Source organism: Gavialis gangeticus, unplaced genomic scaffold (assembly GCF_001723915.1).
Source record: "Gavialis gangeticus isolate Ggan-Ray unplaced genomic scaffold, GavGan_comp1, whole genome shotgun sequence".
NCBI lineage: Eukaryota > Metazoa > Chordata > Crocodylia > Gavialidae > Gavialis > Gavialis gangeticus.
This window is the reverse complement of record NW_017729031.1, coordinates 19,344,776-19,361,232: the sequence shown is the minus strand read 5'-3', so window position 1 is coordinate 19,361,232 and position 16,457 is coordinate 19,344,776. Positions and strand designations below refer to the sequence as shown.

Sequence of the window (16,457 nt, the reverse complement as noted above, 5' to 3'; positions counted from 1 at the left end):
TCTCCTAAACCATTGTTTTAATGCAATATCTACTTTACCTACCAGCCAGTTCCTAAAAGCAAACCTCTACATATTGTTTTCTAGCCGGCACTCTTTACATATCAAATTGAGGATTTTCAGTGCTGTGAGTTAGACACCTTTTGTGACCATTAAATTAATTTCTTTTAATCATAAATATTCCCCAAAAAAGCTGTTTCTTCTATATTGGCCCCCGTTCCTGATACAAAGCCTTGGGAGGTCCCAAACTCAGCTAATTGGGAAAGGGCCTGAGTGTCTGAAAATACGAATTTGAGACATACCGCTTATTCAAGACAAATGCTTGTTCCAGTCATTACATTCCATGTGCCTGAATTCCTCCTGAAGGTTCATTGGAGTATTGCATTCTTCCTTACTCACTGTTCCAGCCTGTCTGGATTGTTACACAGCTGTTTAAGAACCGTAATCTATTCTAGCCCAGATGTGCTTACATGCTAGTGCTGAGTGCAGTGATTTTCCTATACATAATGCTGGATCACGTCACTGAAGAACAGTCTGAGGGTAGCACCATGTGGAGCTGCACCACCTCAGGGGAAGCTGCTAAAAGAATTCTGCTTGAGATCTTCAACTCTGCAGAATGCCTTCTGGATATTGCAGGAGTGCAAAGGAAGCAAATGCATTGTTTTCCTCACTGCAGGCATGTAGTACACTCTCCTGAATAGACCCATCAGCTCTGTATGACCCTGCTCCCCACCAATCACTGCAGCTGCATAGAAGTACGAGGTCTCTTTATATCCACCCCCACCTCAACTGGCAACATAGTGGGTTGTACCAGCTAGCAGCTAGTGCAAAGTAACACACAATCTGAAAAGGGCCTTGAGATATTTCCAAGTGAAAGCTGCTATATAAACTTGTTTTTATCTTTATCTGATTGCTTTTATATCAGCAGCATGTATTTCTTTTCCCTCTCATAGAGTGGAAAATGTGGTGATGGGTTCCAAGTTCGCAATCTCACATGTGTCGTACACGATGCTTCTCCCTCTGGTACATCCAAACAAGTAGAAGGTGCATTATGTGGAGAGTTGCCTTCTAAAGACAATGCACTACAACTATCATGTTCAGTGCCTTGCCCAGGTGAGTTCTTCGGAGGCTGTGCACTGGAAAGCGTATCTGGTATGGCTTCTTCTTGGGTTAGAAGAAGCCATACCAGATACCTTATAAACCATACCTTATACATTGAACAGTCACATTGCTGGGATGATGTTGTAATACCATGTAATTCTATAGATAAGTCAGACTATTGCTTATTATTTTCTTTAGGGTAACATTCAGAAGCTGGTGGTCAGGATCAGGTGCCCGTTGTTCTAATACAGAGACACGTTACACAAACAGCTTTTGATCTAATCTAAGGTGATACAGCAACATATGAAGAAAGTGAAGCTGACAGTAACAAAATATACTTCTATGGAGCAGCTTCACACTCAGCTGATTAGTTCTAAATCATTTCAAAGGGGTTTACCTTTATATTTATGTTTTGAAGATAAGATGCTGTTTCAAGATGACACAAAAGGAACTGTATTATTGGGTTATACCACTGTTATTTTCTGACTCCCTTGGTGGTCGGACACTTTTAAACTCTTCTTTGAGACTGTCTCCCTTTGGTAACAGGATTTTATTCCTTGGATTGATAGGTGATTGCCATTTGACAGAATGGTCAGAATGGAGCTCGTGTGAACTAACATGCATTGATGGCAGGAGCTTTGAGACTATTGGTCGCCAGTCTCGATCAAGAGCATTTATCATACAGTCTTTACAAAACCAGGAGAGCTGTCCTGAACAAGTGATAGAGACACGACCTTGTTCAGGTATTGAAGTGACAGCCCTTTGTTTTACTCTATTTGATGGGAAAGTATATGCCTTTTATAGTAATGTGTGGATTACTTGCTATTGATTTGTTTAATTTGTAGGAGGGAAATGTTATAACTATTCATGGAAAACCAGTCTTTGGAGAGATAATGAACGCACCGTGTGGTGTCAGCGTTCAGATGGGATGAATGTGACAGGTATGTTTGCACAGCCCAGCACACAAAGTGAAAGCTTGTCTCTAAATGATGATGTTTAGCCTGAGAAGGAAATTTGAAAGAGATTATGCAAGTATGTGAAATTTTGGGAGAAAAACATCCCTGTTATCTGATATCTGTACACTAATTAACGTGGAGGACTGCATGGGACAGCGTGCTGCCTAGATAGGCAAACTTGTTGACCATCGACAGTTGGTGGCCTTTAACTGAGATGTGTGGTTCCTGGGGTGTTGTGCCAGGTGCAGGTTGAAACATCACTTCAGTCTTCTCCATGTTAATAGTGAGTCCAAAGTTGTCACAGGCTGATGAAAGTAGGTCCATGGATCGTTGCATGTCAGCCTGTGAGCCTGCGCATAACGCACAGTCATCAGCAAAGAGGAAGTCACGAAGCGCGGCTGTCTGGACTTTGGAGCTCACTCAGAGTCTGTGCAGGTTGAAGATGTCTCCATCAAAACGGTACCTGATCTCCGTACCAGGGTCATCATCTTGGAAGGTGTCCGACAGCATAGCAGAGAATACCGTGCTGAAGAGGGTAGGTGCGAGCGCACAGCCCTGCTTGATGCCATTTGTGACGGGAAAGGGGTCAGCGCATTCCCAGTTAAAGTCAATGCGCGATTAGCAAAAGCTAACGTGGCCTTCAGCAGACTCTGTAAGTCAGTCTGGGACTGCAGAGGCATCAGAATGTCGACAAAAGGGAAGGTTTACCAAGCTGTCGTCCTTCTGACCCTCCTTGATGCCTGGGAAACCAGGATCATTTACCAGTGTCATGCCAAGAAACTAAACCGCTTCCACTTGTGCTGCCTGCAAAAGATGCTGAAGATCAAGCGGCAGGACAAGATTCCAGACACCGAGGTGCTCAGAAGATCAACTCTCCCCAGTATTCACACTCCACTGAAACTGGCACAGCTAGGATGGGCTGGCCACGTCTCAAGAATACCTGACACTCATTTGCCAAAGAAAGTCTTCTATGGCAAACTGTCAAATGGAATACACTTTTGCGGCACACCAAAGAAATGGTACAAAGACACCCTGAAGGTATCCCTAAAAAGTTTCAGCATTGACCTAGAGTCATGGGAGCAAATCGCTCACAACCATCCATCCTCTATGTCCCAAATCCAGAACGGAGCATTGGTTCTCCTTCCCTTTTTCTTTCTCACTTCTTTTCTCTCTTCTTCCCTCCCCTTCCCCCGCTGGATGCGGCCATCTTCGCCCATGAAGGATGAAAGTACAGTACAGTACAGTACACTAATTATCTGATATTTGCTCGAAGCACAATTTGGATTGTCAAATTAGGTCTTTTTTTTTATAATACCATGTGTTTAAATTTAAACAATTAAGTTCACCAACTTTCTTCTCACATCATCAGCACATACATTACAGAAATGAGATTTTCTGGCTGAGTCATCTCTGGTGGTTCAAACATGCATACAATCTGATTGCAAAGGCCTGAGAAGGCTGAGCCTGTGTTTTCATCATCAGTGCAACTTTTACATAATACAGAGGGAGAAGGAGAGATCATCTGCGTGGGAGGGGTATCAGATTCTGCAGTTTTCCTTCTATTCTTTATACCAGCAAGCTTCATTAACTCACCCCTCCACTTTTACTGCTCACACCATTTACAACTTCTCCCTCTGTTATTAAAAGGCATACCGCTTGGTCAGCAGTTCCAGGCTGAGTGCCTTGGCCAATGCAGGGTTTTCACAGCCCTTTCACAGGTCTTTCCATTATATAAATGATGAATTAGGAAATACAACCTATACTTTTCCACTCACTCCTATTTATAAAGATATATATTTTAATGTCATTTAAAACATAGATGTAAAGACAGCTACATAATTAGAGGAGATGATTCACCTTTTAAATATGCACATGAAAGTTCATAGGGTCCAAAAAGGGAATGCTTTACCCATGGAGGGATAAACTATTAGTGTGGGCATCAGGTCATCTGTATTTTTCATCCTGGGTGTGACACCAACTTCCTATGTAGCCCTGGGGAAGTCACTTAATCTCCGCATGGCTCTGTTCCCCACTGGCAAGATAGTTACGATAATAATTCCTGTCTTGTTAAGATAAATTAATTAATATGATGCCTACAGATATTATGCTAATGAGTTCCATCAAAAAGTGTATAAGTAGATAAAATAAGCAATGAAAAACTTCTCAACTTCAGTGAGCTGAGCATTAATCTTTGTCAAAAATGTTGTAACATATCCTTGAAAGTACTTGGTGAAGAGGATTTCTTTTGCAGGAGGTTGTTCAGTTCAGACCAAACCTGCTGAAACCTGGCACTGCAGTCCAGCATGCAGAAAACCGTTCTCCTATTGCACTCAGGTAATTGGATGCTACAGAATGCATTTGTAGGAATTAACACCGTGAAGTCTATTAAATTATCTTTAACATCTTCAAATCATCTTAGCCCCTCTAATAGTTTGGTGTGCACATGACCCCACCTAGAGGCTCTATCAGGAATTACCTTTATGAAAAGGGAGAATTAGGCTTGTCATTGACATGTACAAAGCTCAGTTTAGCAGCCAGTGTTACATTTTTTTCAATTTACTTTCACTTTAGAGCTCTTGTCAGTCTCTGACATGGTTAAGTTTTCTTTAGCTGCCATTGCCAGTTGACATACAGATACAGATCAGCTATATACAGAGTGTTTGTGACTGCCTTAGGTGAGCAGTGGAGGTGGTGGTAAAAGGAGTCAAGCATCAAGACTTGATCATATACCTCACAGATAATCCACCTGATTTCACCATGCCATGTAAGATGTGGATTATGGCAAACCATCAAAACTTCACAAGGGATGTGGCAATTACCCATAACACAAATGAAAATGAAAGACAGTGTGATGTGCAACTGTGGAACAGTGCATGCCATGATGTTTTTCGAGGGGAACAGCCTTGATTTATTTTGTGCTAATGAGAGCCATAGAATAGAGGACAAGCATAGACATCAGGCAATAGTATAGTTTTTCGGGTAGCTGTATGAAGGAAAAGGAAGACTGAAGTAAATGGGAATGGTTTGTCTAAGTTTCATCTGAAGCCAGCTGTAATAAAGTGAAAAGCTTTTTATTGACTCCAGTAGCTTGGGTCGAACCATAATGCCTAACTTTAAACATCTGAGTTTGAAAATGTTTCCATGGGTTTTGTTTTTTTTCTTTTAAGTTACCAGTAGTTTTTCAGCTGTAACTCCATTTTTTATTGGGTTTTTCCTTTAATTCGTTCAGTTTGCCTGAGAACTTAGGCACTGATTTCTTACACACCTGATTTGGTTTGGTGTGGGGTTAACATGGTAAATGTACATGCACTGTCTAGCCCATAGCTTCAACATGCTCTGCTTAGAAGTTGTACTGTACCGACAGATTGTACTATTCATTTTAATATTAAATGCATTTTGTTGCCTAGAGTGGAGTCTGTGGTTGTGAGAGAGGATATACAGAAATAATGAGATCAAATGGTTTCCTGGACTACTGCATGAAGGTACCAGGTTTAGAAGATAAGAAAGCGGATGTCAAAACCATAGCTGGAAAGAATAAACCTGTCAATTCAAAAATGCATGACATTTTCAAAGGATGGTCTATTCAGCTTTTTAATACAGGTAAAAAAAAAAATACATTGAATGCGAATGGAATAACTTTTCTTTAAAACATGTCTAAGAAGGAAGGTGTATATTTTGTGATGCATAAAAACAGAAAGCTGAAACTGAGAGACTACCATGATAGTTTTATGGTCACTTTTGTTCCTTCAGTTTAAAATGCACCATAATCATGACATTATGTTGAAAGTAAGAACATTTTGCTTCGACCAAGTAATAGTATTTTGGAAAAGCATCACCAGCTGGAACTTTTGGAGTTCCTTTGGAATTCTTGTTCCTGCTGTCTTGTGATGTTCTTGCACGTGTCATACTTGGTACCAGGGAGAGATGTGTTATATTACTAGTAATTTGAAAGGTCTTAGAGCAGAAGGCTTCTTAAGGGTTTCGTGATGGGGAAAAGGTTGATGTGATGACTCATGTGTTGTCAGGTTTTGAAAGGATATGAAAAAGTTGGTGAATTCAAAGAAAAGATTATGAAAGTTAAACCAAGTCAAAATATAATATATTATATTGCTATCTCTTATAGTGAGGAATCCAGTCACTTTCTCTAGGACTATTCTGAAGTAAGGGTATCAGTCTGGCACAAAGCTGTGCTTGTATAAAACTCCTATTCACTTCAAATGAAGAGCAAGTGGTTACCAATGTGAAAGCTGTTCTTTATCTGAAATAATATAGCCAATCATTTACCTGGAACAATGCAGTTTGGGTCTTGTGTAGCTCCCAAATGGGAAACCAGCAGAAATAAGGGCTTTGTAGCAATAAATACTTAACCTTGTCTATCCCAAATTGTTCTCTTCTTTCCCACCTCACAGACTTCACAGTCTTTTAGTTTTTGCTTTTAGTTTTTCCCCACTTTAAACCAATGTTACAAGAATAGTTTCATGTGATGTAATATGTCTTGACTTTAGTGAGACTTTTGGCACTCTCATTAGCAAGCTAACAAAATACAGGCTAGGAAATACATGCTCAACCAGTAGTCCTCAGTGGCTCAATGTGTAATCGTGGGGAAGTAACAAATGGGGTTCCCCAGGTGTCTGTCCTGGCTCCGGTATTGTTTACATCTTCATTAAATATTTGGATGATGAGACTGAGCTCATGCTTAGTAAATTTGTGGATAACACCAAGTTGGGTGGAGTTGCAGACACTCTGGAGGGTAGGTCTAGGATCCAGAATGACCTGGATAGATTGGAAGTATGATGTGAAATCAACAGATGAAATTCAACAAGGACATGTGTAAAGTCCTGCACTTGGGATAGAATAATTAGATGTGCAAATACAGACTGGAACAAGACTGGCTAGGTTGCAATGCTTCAGAAAAGGCCCTGGGGGTTACAATAGACCGTAAGCTGAATTTGAGCCAACAGCTGAAAAAAAGGCTAAGAGTATATACTGTGTTGTGTTAACAGGAGTGTTATTTGAATATCAAAGGAAGTGATTCTTCTGCTCTATTCAGCACTGTTGAGGCCTTACCTGGAGTACCATGTCCAGTTTGGGGTTTCACGCTTCAAGAAGGACATCGATAGATTATAAAGAGCTCACTGAGAGTGCCAAAAATCATTAGAGACCTTGGAAGCCTGAGTTATGGTGAGGAAAGGATGAAAGAGTCAGGGTTATTTAGTCTGAAGACAAGAAGGCTGAGATCTGATAACAGTTTTCAGGTATTTGAAGGGTGATTATAGAGGGGAAGAAGATGGATGAGCTTTTCTCTGTGGCCAGCGGAGACAGGACTAAGAGCAATAGCCTCAAGCTGCAGCAAAGGAAATTCAGGTTGGAGATTAGGAGGAACTTGCTGTCTATGAGGGTGATTAAACATTGGAACAGGCTACCTAGTGAAGTTATGGAATCTCCATCCTTGGAAAATTTCAAGAGTGGGTTGGACAGATCCTTGGCTGGGATGGTTTAGTTGGAGATGATCCTGCCTTGAGCAGGAGGCTGGACTAGATGACCTTACAAGGTCCCTTCCAGCCCTACTTTCTTATAATCCTACAAACAATAAAGATGCAACAGGAAAATGGATATTTTGATAGATATTTCAAGTTTCCCACAGTGAAATTGACTGTTCCCTAGCCACTAATATCCCCGGAGTGATCACTTCTGTTCATTGTGGTATATTGCACTTCTTGTGTTTCCAATTAGTTTGTGATGATTACACAAGTCTGGAAAAATGTAATGAAAGATTATATTATGATATGTGAGACAAAGCTAAGGCTGCCTCAGTGTCTTGTTCCCTATGATTAAGAGCTCAGCTTTAACGTTATATTTACATGTATGACTTCCCTTTAATAGTTATCCTCTCTACAGAGTATATCTGATCTAACATGACTTATCCAAAGGCCGTTAAACTTAGTGGGCTTAAGATCAGACCCATCATCCAAAAGTATATATAATATACACCAAGAATTATGTCAGTTTGGGCTTAAATACCTTTGACACATTAGAACCTCTTCTAAGTTATTCTTTTCCAGTGTCAGGTCTCCAGGCCATCATTTTTCATGGATGTGGGCCTACATGGCCTTTTCTGAAGGCCAGCATTTAGGGCTGCAATCCCTCAATATCTGTATCAGGCTCAACCTCAGCTCAAGTGTTGGACTTTCTGGCCATGTCCACACAAACGCTGATGTTTGTTTCTTCCAGGAAAAGAAGCAGTGGCACAGCCATGCCGCATGCCCTCTGGTCTGTGGCAGGTTACCCCAGATGGGGTAGGGGAGGTTGGGGCCAGCAACTGTGTTGGCCCCAACAGCCTTACCTGGGGACCTGGGATCCTTAGGGAGCTGCAGTTTTGGCGTTTCTGCAGCTGCTGGCTGGCAGCCAGAGCATGGCTCAGGTGGGCCAGGCTCTGGCTTTGGGTGGCACGTGCTGCTGCCATGTGCACAGCCCTGCTTTTTTTCCGCATGGGCTTTTTGACCCCAGGATCTCCCAGGGTCAACTCCTCCCCCACCCTCCACACACGCTGCAAGGTAGCAGCATGGGGAACGCCTGAATGTGCAGGACGTGGTGCCGCAGATGCATATGGCATGGCTGTGCTCCTCTGAACATGGCCTCTGTGTTCTCTCTGGGACAGTCATAGAACGAAAGAGTAACCATCTAGCTTTCATAAACCACGGCATTATTTTAATGCTAAATCAGTACATGGAAAAGATATTGTAAACAACAAATGAATGACCTGGTATACTAGGTGTGTGAGCTACTACCTACCAACCATATATAGGATCCTGCTAAGTACCAACACATCTGTCTTCCAATCTGTGTCTCTGTACATAATCTCAGTTCCAGCTTGAGGATCTCTGTTTAGCATATAGAAAATTAAATTTTATCACAACTTAAAAAATTTGATGTTTGTCTCCCAAAGGTGTTTTGTATCAGCACACAGATCTGCTTTTGGCCTGATAAAGAATGTCTTGATTCAGAAGCTTGTCTTACTCTATCCCAACTATGCAATTGGTCCAACAAAAGACATCACACTAAGAAAGCCTTGCTTCTTGTAAAATTCCTGGACCATTACAGCTACAAAATCCCTCTAACACTACTATGTACTTTTTGTTAATACCATACCATGGGTGATCTAATTCATGTAAAAAGAGGTTCCTCAGGTAAAGATGGGCTTAAATAAAAATGCATACAATATAAGACCAAATTGTCTGTTGCATTTATACAGGAGACAAACAGCAGAAGCTTATTAATTAGGCAAAGAATGGTACTTCCTTCTACTTGCCTCCATTGCTCCTGTTGAAAAGAGTTCCTGAACACCACTCTTCTGATGATTAAAGATGTTTTCTGATTTCTATTTTAATTGATTTGTGGAAAATTTAGACCCATTTATTCACAACCAACATTTGCTTGTTTCTTAAATAGCTCTTTACCCTCCCTAGTGTTTAACCCTTCTTCTTCCTTTCCCCCCACCAGTAGGTCTCAGAGAGTGGTTATATTGATCCTAGGCTTGCCTTTCCATAGGTTAAACATGGTGAGCTCTTTGAGATAGTTTGATATTACTTGGGTCAGCTCTCCACCAAACTGAATTTGCCTGAGCTGCCATTGTTTCTCTTCACTACTATAGCTCAAATACCTCATACACCTATTTTCTCCTCTATGGGCGGCGAGTTCCCTGGTTTGACTGTAGCTCCCATGATGTGCTGCAGCAGCTCAACCAGAAGAAAGACTGCAACATGGTTTTATCTAGGACAACTGGCCTGAAATGAAATATTTTATCTTGCTGTTCCATCAGAAAGATCATAAACTTCTGATTTTCCATCAGAAAATTTTAATTTTGCAGAAACTGCATAAAAATTCTTAGCCAACTGGTTTCCTTTTAATGTCCATTTCCCATTAATATTGTTCCTACATGCTACACAACAACTATGCAATTGTTACTGCTATATATAGCCTCACTAATGTGTTAATAAAATAAAACTTAATGACTGATTTGTAAAGACTCCTTTCCCTTTTTGCCCTTCCACTTTCAATAGATGGCAGACTTAAAATATGGGTGTATGGAGTATCAGCTGGTGGTTTTCTCATCTTGATTTTGGGGATTTTTACATCCTATCTTGTTTGGTAAGTACTTTGTAAAGAGTCATGCTTATTTGTGTCCAAATAATCTAAAAAGCATGATAAAGCCAAATGCATCACAGTCAAAATCATTTAGATAAATATAGGCAACGATACTCAACTATAAATGAGTATAGGCAGATTCAAATGTAGTCCATTGTACTACAGTAGTTTGGTCCATGTACTAAACAGAGGCTGGCAACCTGCAGCCTGCCTATGGATCCATCTGATGCAGCCTGTAGATATGGAGCTTCAGCAGTAGTCCCTTTCCCATGCCACCATGGAGAAAAATAGTGGCAGTGGATGCCTTCCCTGTGCTGCCCCAAGAAGCAGCAGCAGCTGAGTCCCAGTGCCCACTGTTCTGTAACATGAACTGGGTATTTCTATCCTGCAGCCTAAAAAGGTTGCCAACCACTGTGTTAGAGTAATTTAGATTTCACTAGAATGTATGTTCTGTGCCAATGTGATCACTGATGTGTACCATGGCTCTGTTTGTTAGGGACAGACTTATTTTATGACTATTAATAACATTTATATGTATGCAGACTTCTTCTGCTGGGGCCCCAAAGTGCTCCCAAGCCACTATTCTCTTTATATTCGATGTTATATGGCTGATTTATGTGCATTATTGGAGCAGGGAACTTTTATCTTTCATGCCGTTATTAGAGACAGAACTGGATGGAACCATGGGCACTTAAAGTTAGCAATTTTTTTTATTATATCTAAAAAAGGCAAAATTAAGAGCCATTAATTGTTCCTGGAAATACAGGGCAGACAAAGCTACTCTTACATTTCTTGGATAGGCAGGGTACCAGAGGAGAATGTATTATCCCTTGAGAGCCACATTGCTGCCACAAGTCTGAGCAGTGCCCAACCTACTCTTATCTGTAGCACAGAATTGGGGAGCCCTAACTCCTTCCTGAATATTCTACTATGACCATTGCAGAAAATATCTCATAAATATTTGTCTTGTTCTGTTTTCTGCTATAGGCACCTATACTGTATATTAAAATAGGATATGTGAATGTTGGTGAGGAATTTTTGTTCCAACTACTTATTTTTCAAAGCCATAACTACCCATTATTCATTACCTCAAAATGTAAGCACCTAGTTTCTTGGGAATATGATATAATTTTATGGCATCCTTTGAAGAATAAGATGGAAAAGATGTGCTTCTTCGTAACAATAAATAATTCTCCCTTTGTGCATTTCAAGGGGAAGAAAGACATGAGAATATCTGAGATCAAGGCAAAATGGTTTCCATATTGACATGGTTCAGTTTTTCTGTCTGGCGTAGTCACTCTTTATTGTTTTTTATTTATCTACTGATGGTCAAGAATAAAGATAATTAGATAGATACTAGGGCTGTGTGAAGCTTCAGTCCCTGATTCGATTCGGGGGAGATTCAACTTAATTTAGTAGCCAGATTTCTGGATCCGAATCAAATCAGAGAACCCTTTAATCTCTCTGAATTGAATCGGACCCCTCTGAATTGATTCAGAGACATTTGGAAAGGTTCGGAGATTTGGACTTAGAGACAGCTTTAAATGTTTTTTATGCCTACCTTTATGTAATGGGGACATGTGAATGCTGCAATGCTGGGCCGAATGGAGCACCCACAGAAGCACGGGGGGCTCCCCAGCACGCTTGGCAGCAGGCCTAGTAGCGGACCAGAAGTACTTTCGGTCCACTTCCGGGTCTGCTGGGGAGCGCATGGGCCATCTCCCCCCCGTCTCGGTGACTGGTGCCTCATGGGTTCCCCTGTGGCTGATCACCGAGCCAGGGAGGCACGGGGTTGGAGGCCCTAGCACACTCCTTGGCAGATCCAGAAGTGCACTGGAATTACTTCCAGTCCACTTCTGGGTTCACCGCCGAGCACATGGAGGGTCCCGCTGCAGTCCTGTGGGATGGTCCATACGCCCCAGCATTGCAGCAGTCACAAGCCATGCCTGCTACCTCAAGGTATGTAGAAAAAACTTTTAAAGCTGTGTCTGTGTCTGAATCGCTGCTTCTCTAAATCAGCATCGAATCTTCAGATTCGGCCGAATCGAATCAGGGACAATGATCTGAGTCAACGAATTGAATCACTGTCTCTGATTCAAGCCGAATCCAAATCAAATAGGGCCCACTTCACACACCCCTAATAGATGCCCTTAATTTGCATTCCTACCTCACACAATGATTCCATGTGGGAGTTTTACCTGAGTAAGGGATACAGCTCCATACTTGCTTTCTTAAATGTATCCTTGGTATTTTCAGTTTTATGTAATTTTCAAATGGAAATAGGTAGAATGTAAAGTTTTTTAAAGTTGCACTTAATATGTCAACTTGCATTTGTTTTCAAAAGATTGTCTTCATTTTCCTTTCAGCAAGAAACCAAAACAGCATCACAGTCCTCCTCCACAACAGAAACCCCTGACTTTAGCATACGATGGAGACATAGACATGTAACAAAAAAATCCAAATTTAGACATCAGCTGCCTTAACTGCTTTCTCTTTTGTAACTTTCAGACTTCTCAGTTTTTTTGAGGAATCTCTTGATGTGTAATATATTGGGCAGAATATTAATATTGCAAATTTAGCATTTTGCCTTTGGTTTATTTTAAAAAATGGAGTCAACGACTTTCAGATTTGTGAAATCTCTCCCAAGGAACTGGAAAATTCATTTCTTCCTGTTTTGCAAATGGGAATAATAATAAAAAAAGAAATTCTACAGACTTTAGTAAGCATTAACTAAGGAAAGCATGACAATCCTGCAGAAAATGTGACATTCACTGTAAATGACAAGTTTGACACTGCATCAGTATGCACTATATTAGTGCAGGATTCTTTACTCTTCATGTATTTCAACAATGAGTTTTCTAGTGTTTACATTTGGTTCAAAAGACTATAAAGCTGGATCATGTATTCTGAGAACTGCAAAGATGAATGTGTTGAAATATCTGGAATTCTCTGGGTTTTTAAAGTTAATGCCTTCTTGTCCTGTTTTCTATCCTGGAATATGATTTTGCTTCATTTCCATCAATGGGACAGAATAAGGATTGTTTAAATTTTAGAGCACATGAAGTGGTATAGATGGTTTATAATTAAATATGTTTTTTAAAGAAATGAGTAGGTAGATGTTTTGATGAATGGCTAGAAGACTTGATTATTTTAAAATAAAGTATTTTAAATTAACTTAAACCATGTAGATACATTTTGGCCATTTTAAAATGTTATTCAGTTTAATTAATACAAACTCTCCTTTTGTATTTAAATTTTCTTATCTGAAATATTTATATATTCTTTTTTTGAATTTAATTATCTGACCTCATTTAATATACATCTAACACAAATGCTGTTTGTAGAAGGTCTTGTTTTTTTAATGTTTAAAAACATTGGAAAGTGACATATTCTAAACATCTGGGAACATTTGAAGAAGATAAGTGTTTGTAATAGTATGTGTAGCAAGTCAGAAAGTGCCATCTTGTGGTATTGACATGTACTCATAAGCAAATAAAATGCTAAACAGAGCAAGAATATTGCTGCTGGTATTTTCAATTAAATGTGTCTTAAAGACTCATTTTACTTTGCCTCAAATTTTTTAAGCCCTGATTATTTTAAGTGATCTTCCTTTTCTTATGCTGTAGAGATTAACTGGGAAAATATTGCAGAGAAAAAAAAGTAGAAAGTAACTGCAGATCTGTACAGCAAAATATTGTAGTAAAGTAGAAAACAGTAACACGGCTCTACAGTTTATTCCAATAATGTTTAGACTAGAACACATTTCATAATGAATTACTTCATACAATGCTGTTTGATATTTGATTACTTCATTTTTTAATCATTAAGAGAATAATAAAGTGACAAATTCTGTACTGCTACATATTTTCAAGTTTGTTACATTTCAGCTTATAACTGGTCACATTCTGCCTACTAGAGTGGAAAATGAAGATTTGTTCATCCATGGAAAGTGTTGATAAATACAAGAAACTTGCTTTTAAATTTAATTTACTTAAAAAGAATGGTCAAAAATTAGAAACCCAATATTTCCAGCTGAAAACTGGGATATTTAAGTGGGATATTAAATATTTTGGTTCATGCTGTTGTGGTAACGCATGTGAATTATGGTTTAGGTTCATTGTGTTTCCCTAGCCAAAGTATATCATACACCATGGGTTTCACTATCACTCAAATATTGTTGTGCATCATGGGAGTCGCATGGCTTTGGTTCATCATAGAAGTTGTTGTACCAGTAGTGGAGAATGGGAGTGTGATAGGCAGGAACTACAACTTCCCATGGGGTAAAGCAGGAGCTTATCTTAAACCAATTGCCTTGGCTTTGGGAAACTTTCAGCCTTTACAAGAAAACGAAAGTTGAAAACACAACAGAAATAGTTTGGACAGAAATTTTGGACCAACTCTACTACTACTGTCTTCCATACTACTGCAGAAGTTGAAAACAGACTCCATTACTTGGAAATTAATTATTATTTACAGTAGAATAGTATTCTTCCAATTGTTTCACCACTGCTGAGTATTCCCCTGGAGTGGCGTATATAGTTTTGGGCAACACACAACAACTTCAATGTCGATAAACTGAAGAATCCAGAAGAGAGCAACAAAAATGATTAGAGGTCTAGGAAACATGACATATGAGGATAAGTTGAAAGAATTGGGGTTATTTAGTCTAGAGAAAAGAAGACTAACAGGTGATTTGGATAACAGTCTTTAAATATAAAAAAGGCTGTTAGAGAATAGCAGTCCCATGTTCTCTTTATTGCCATGAGACAATGCAAGAAGTAAGGTAGATTGTAACAAAATGAATTTAATTTAGCTATTAGGAAGAGCTTTCTACCTATGAGGGTGATGAGGCAGTATATATAGACTATATAGAGCAGTGGTGCTCAAGCTTTTGGCCTCATGGGCTGAGTGAGTGGTGCATGGCCAGTCCACAGTCCAGATAAGGTCCCAAATTAGTCAATCTGGCATGCAGGGCCAGACTGTCTGGTTCATAGGGCTCACCACAGGTGCAGAAATTTGGCAGCAAGGGAGCAGCAATTAATTCTGCCACTGCTTCCCTCCACCAAATTTTTGGACCCAGAGGGAAAACTGCAGGCCTAATTATATGGCTCCGCAGGCAGGATCTGGCCCACAGACCAGGGGTAAGTAGCCCTCCTATAGAAAGATTGTGGAATATCCATCACTGGAAGTTTTTAAGTGTAGACAGATATTTGTCTGAGATGGTAAAAGGCAGATCTGGAGGTGAGGGTGCAGTGGTGCTGCTGCACCGACTCTTTGCTTCCTGCTTGATCCAGAAGGGGTAATGGCATTTCTATTCAGTGAGTCAATTGGTTTAATGGCTCATTACAATCTACCTTATTCCTGCTTATCTCTCTTCACTCCTCGGGTGTTAACAGACCTCTCTTGTTTTTAATGGTCTTGGTGTTCCACTAATCAAGCTATTTTATGTTTTGTAATTCTGCTATCTGTTAGTCATTCTTGGTAATGTCTCTCCTATTTCACATCCATGCAGACTAATTTTAGCTCTAGCTCATATCTGGTGTAACTATAATGACTACAGACTGAAAATAATATTTTTACTATTTTTGTTTAGTTTGTTGCTTTTTTAAAACTTAATATATAATCTCGCGATTAGTGCACATTCCAAAAAAGTTATATTTGGTTTTGCCTTGATCTTAAAGTAAATAATATAGTGCTAGGTCCTAGCATATTAGTAAGGCTGCTAGTTTCTCTTTTAGATGGAGAGAAAGAGGTGTTCTGTTATGTGATAAAGTACTATACCATCTATATTCCCCTTCCCAAAATCCTAGATCCACCCCTGGAGGTAGTTGAATGGAAATACTAATACCAGATCTTACAATAGTTATTTGGATGAATATAATGTGCATAGAATGGCTCTTAGTGGAGAGTGAGAGGACAAACATAATTAAATGAGCTCCTGAGAAGTAAGCAGAATGGGAAATTAAGTGTTAAAAAAGTAATACCCACAAAGCAGTCGTTGCCCTTGCAATAAGCTGGCCCAGTTCTTTAACATGCTATTTTACTGGAGTGATCATTGACCTCCAGTGAATATGCTGTTTTTCAATAATATGTCCTTGTTTTTCAACCACAAATAGTAGCACCCTCTGAAGATGATCATTGTATTTATTGCACTGGATGAAATGTTAACACAGAAAGGCAAGCTATAGATAGGAGAGATTAGTTGTAATTGTTGACTTTCCCCCAGTTCACCTGTATTGTATGAGCTGGTCCAGGCAA

General features: G+C 39.7%; 1 protein-coding gene across 1 annotated transcript in view; it reads left to right on the top strand.

Moving 5' to 3' along the window:
* The window catches only part of THSD7B (thrombospondin type 1 domain containing 7B), a 754,813-nt gene extending 740,364 nt beyond the window's left edge, over positions 1-14,449 (top strand). Inside the window, exons 21-27 of the mRNA XM_019522475.1 lie at positions 951-1,110; positions 1,668-1,841; positions 1,944-2,039; positions 4,306-4,388; positions 5,462-5,654; positions 10,115-10,202; positions 12,566-14,449. Of these exons, the coding sequence (XP_019378020.1) occupies positions 951-1,110; positions 1,668-1,841; positions 1,944-2,039; positions 4,306-4,388; positions 5,462-5,654; positions 10,115-10,202; positions 12,566-12,647 (876 nt within the window). The 3' untranslated portion in view covers positions 12,648-14,449. The remainder of the gene's footprint in view (positions 1-950; positions 1,111-1,667; positions 1,842-1,943; positions 2,040-4,305; positions 4,389-5,461; positions 5,655-10,114; positions 10,203-12,565) is intronic.
* Positions 14,450-16,457: the final 2,008 nt, after the last annotated feature.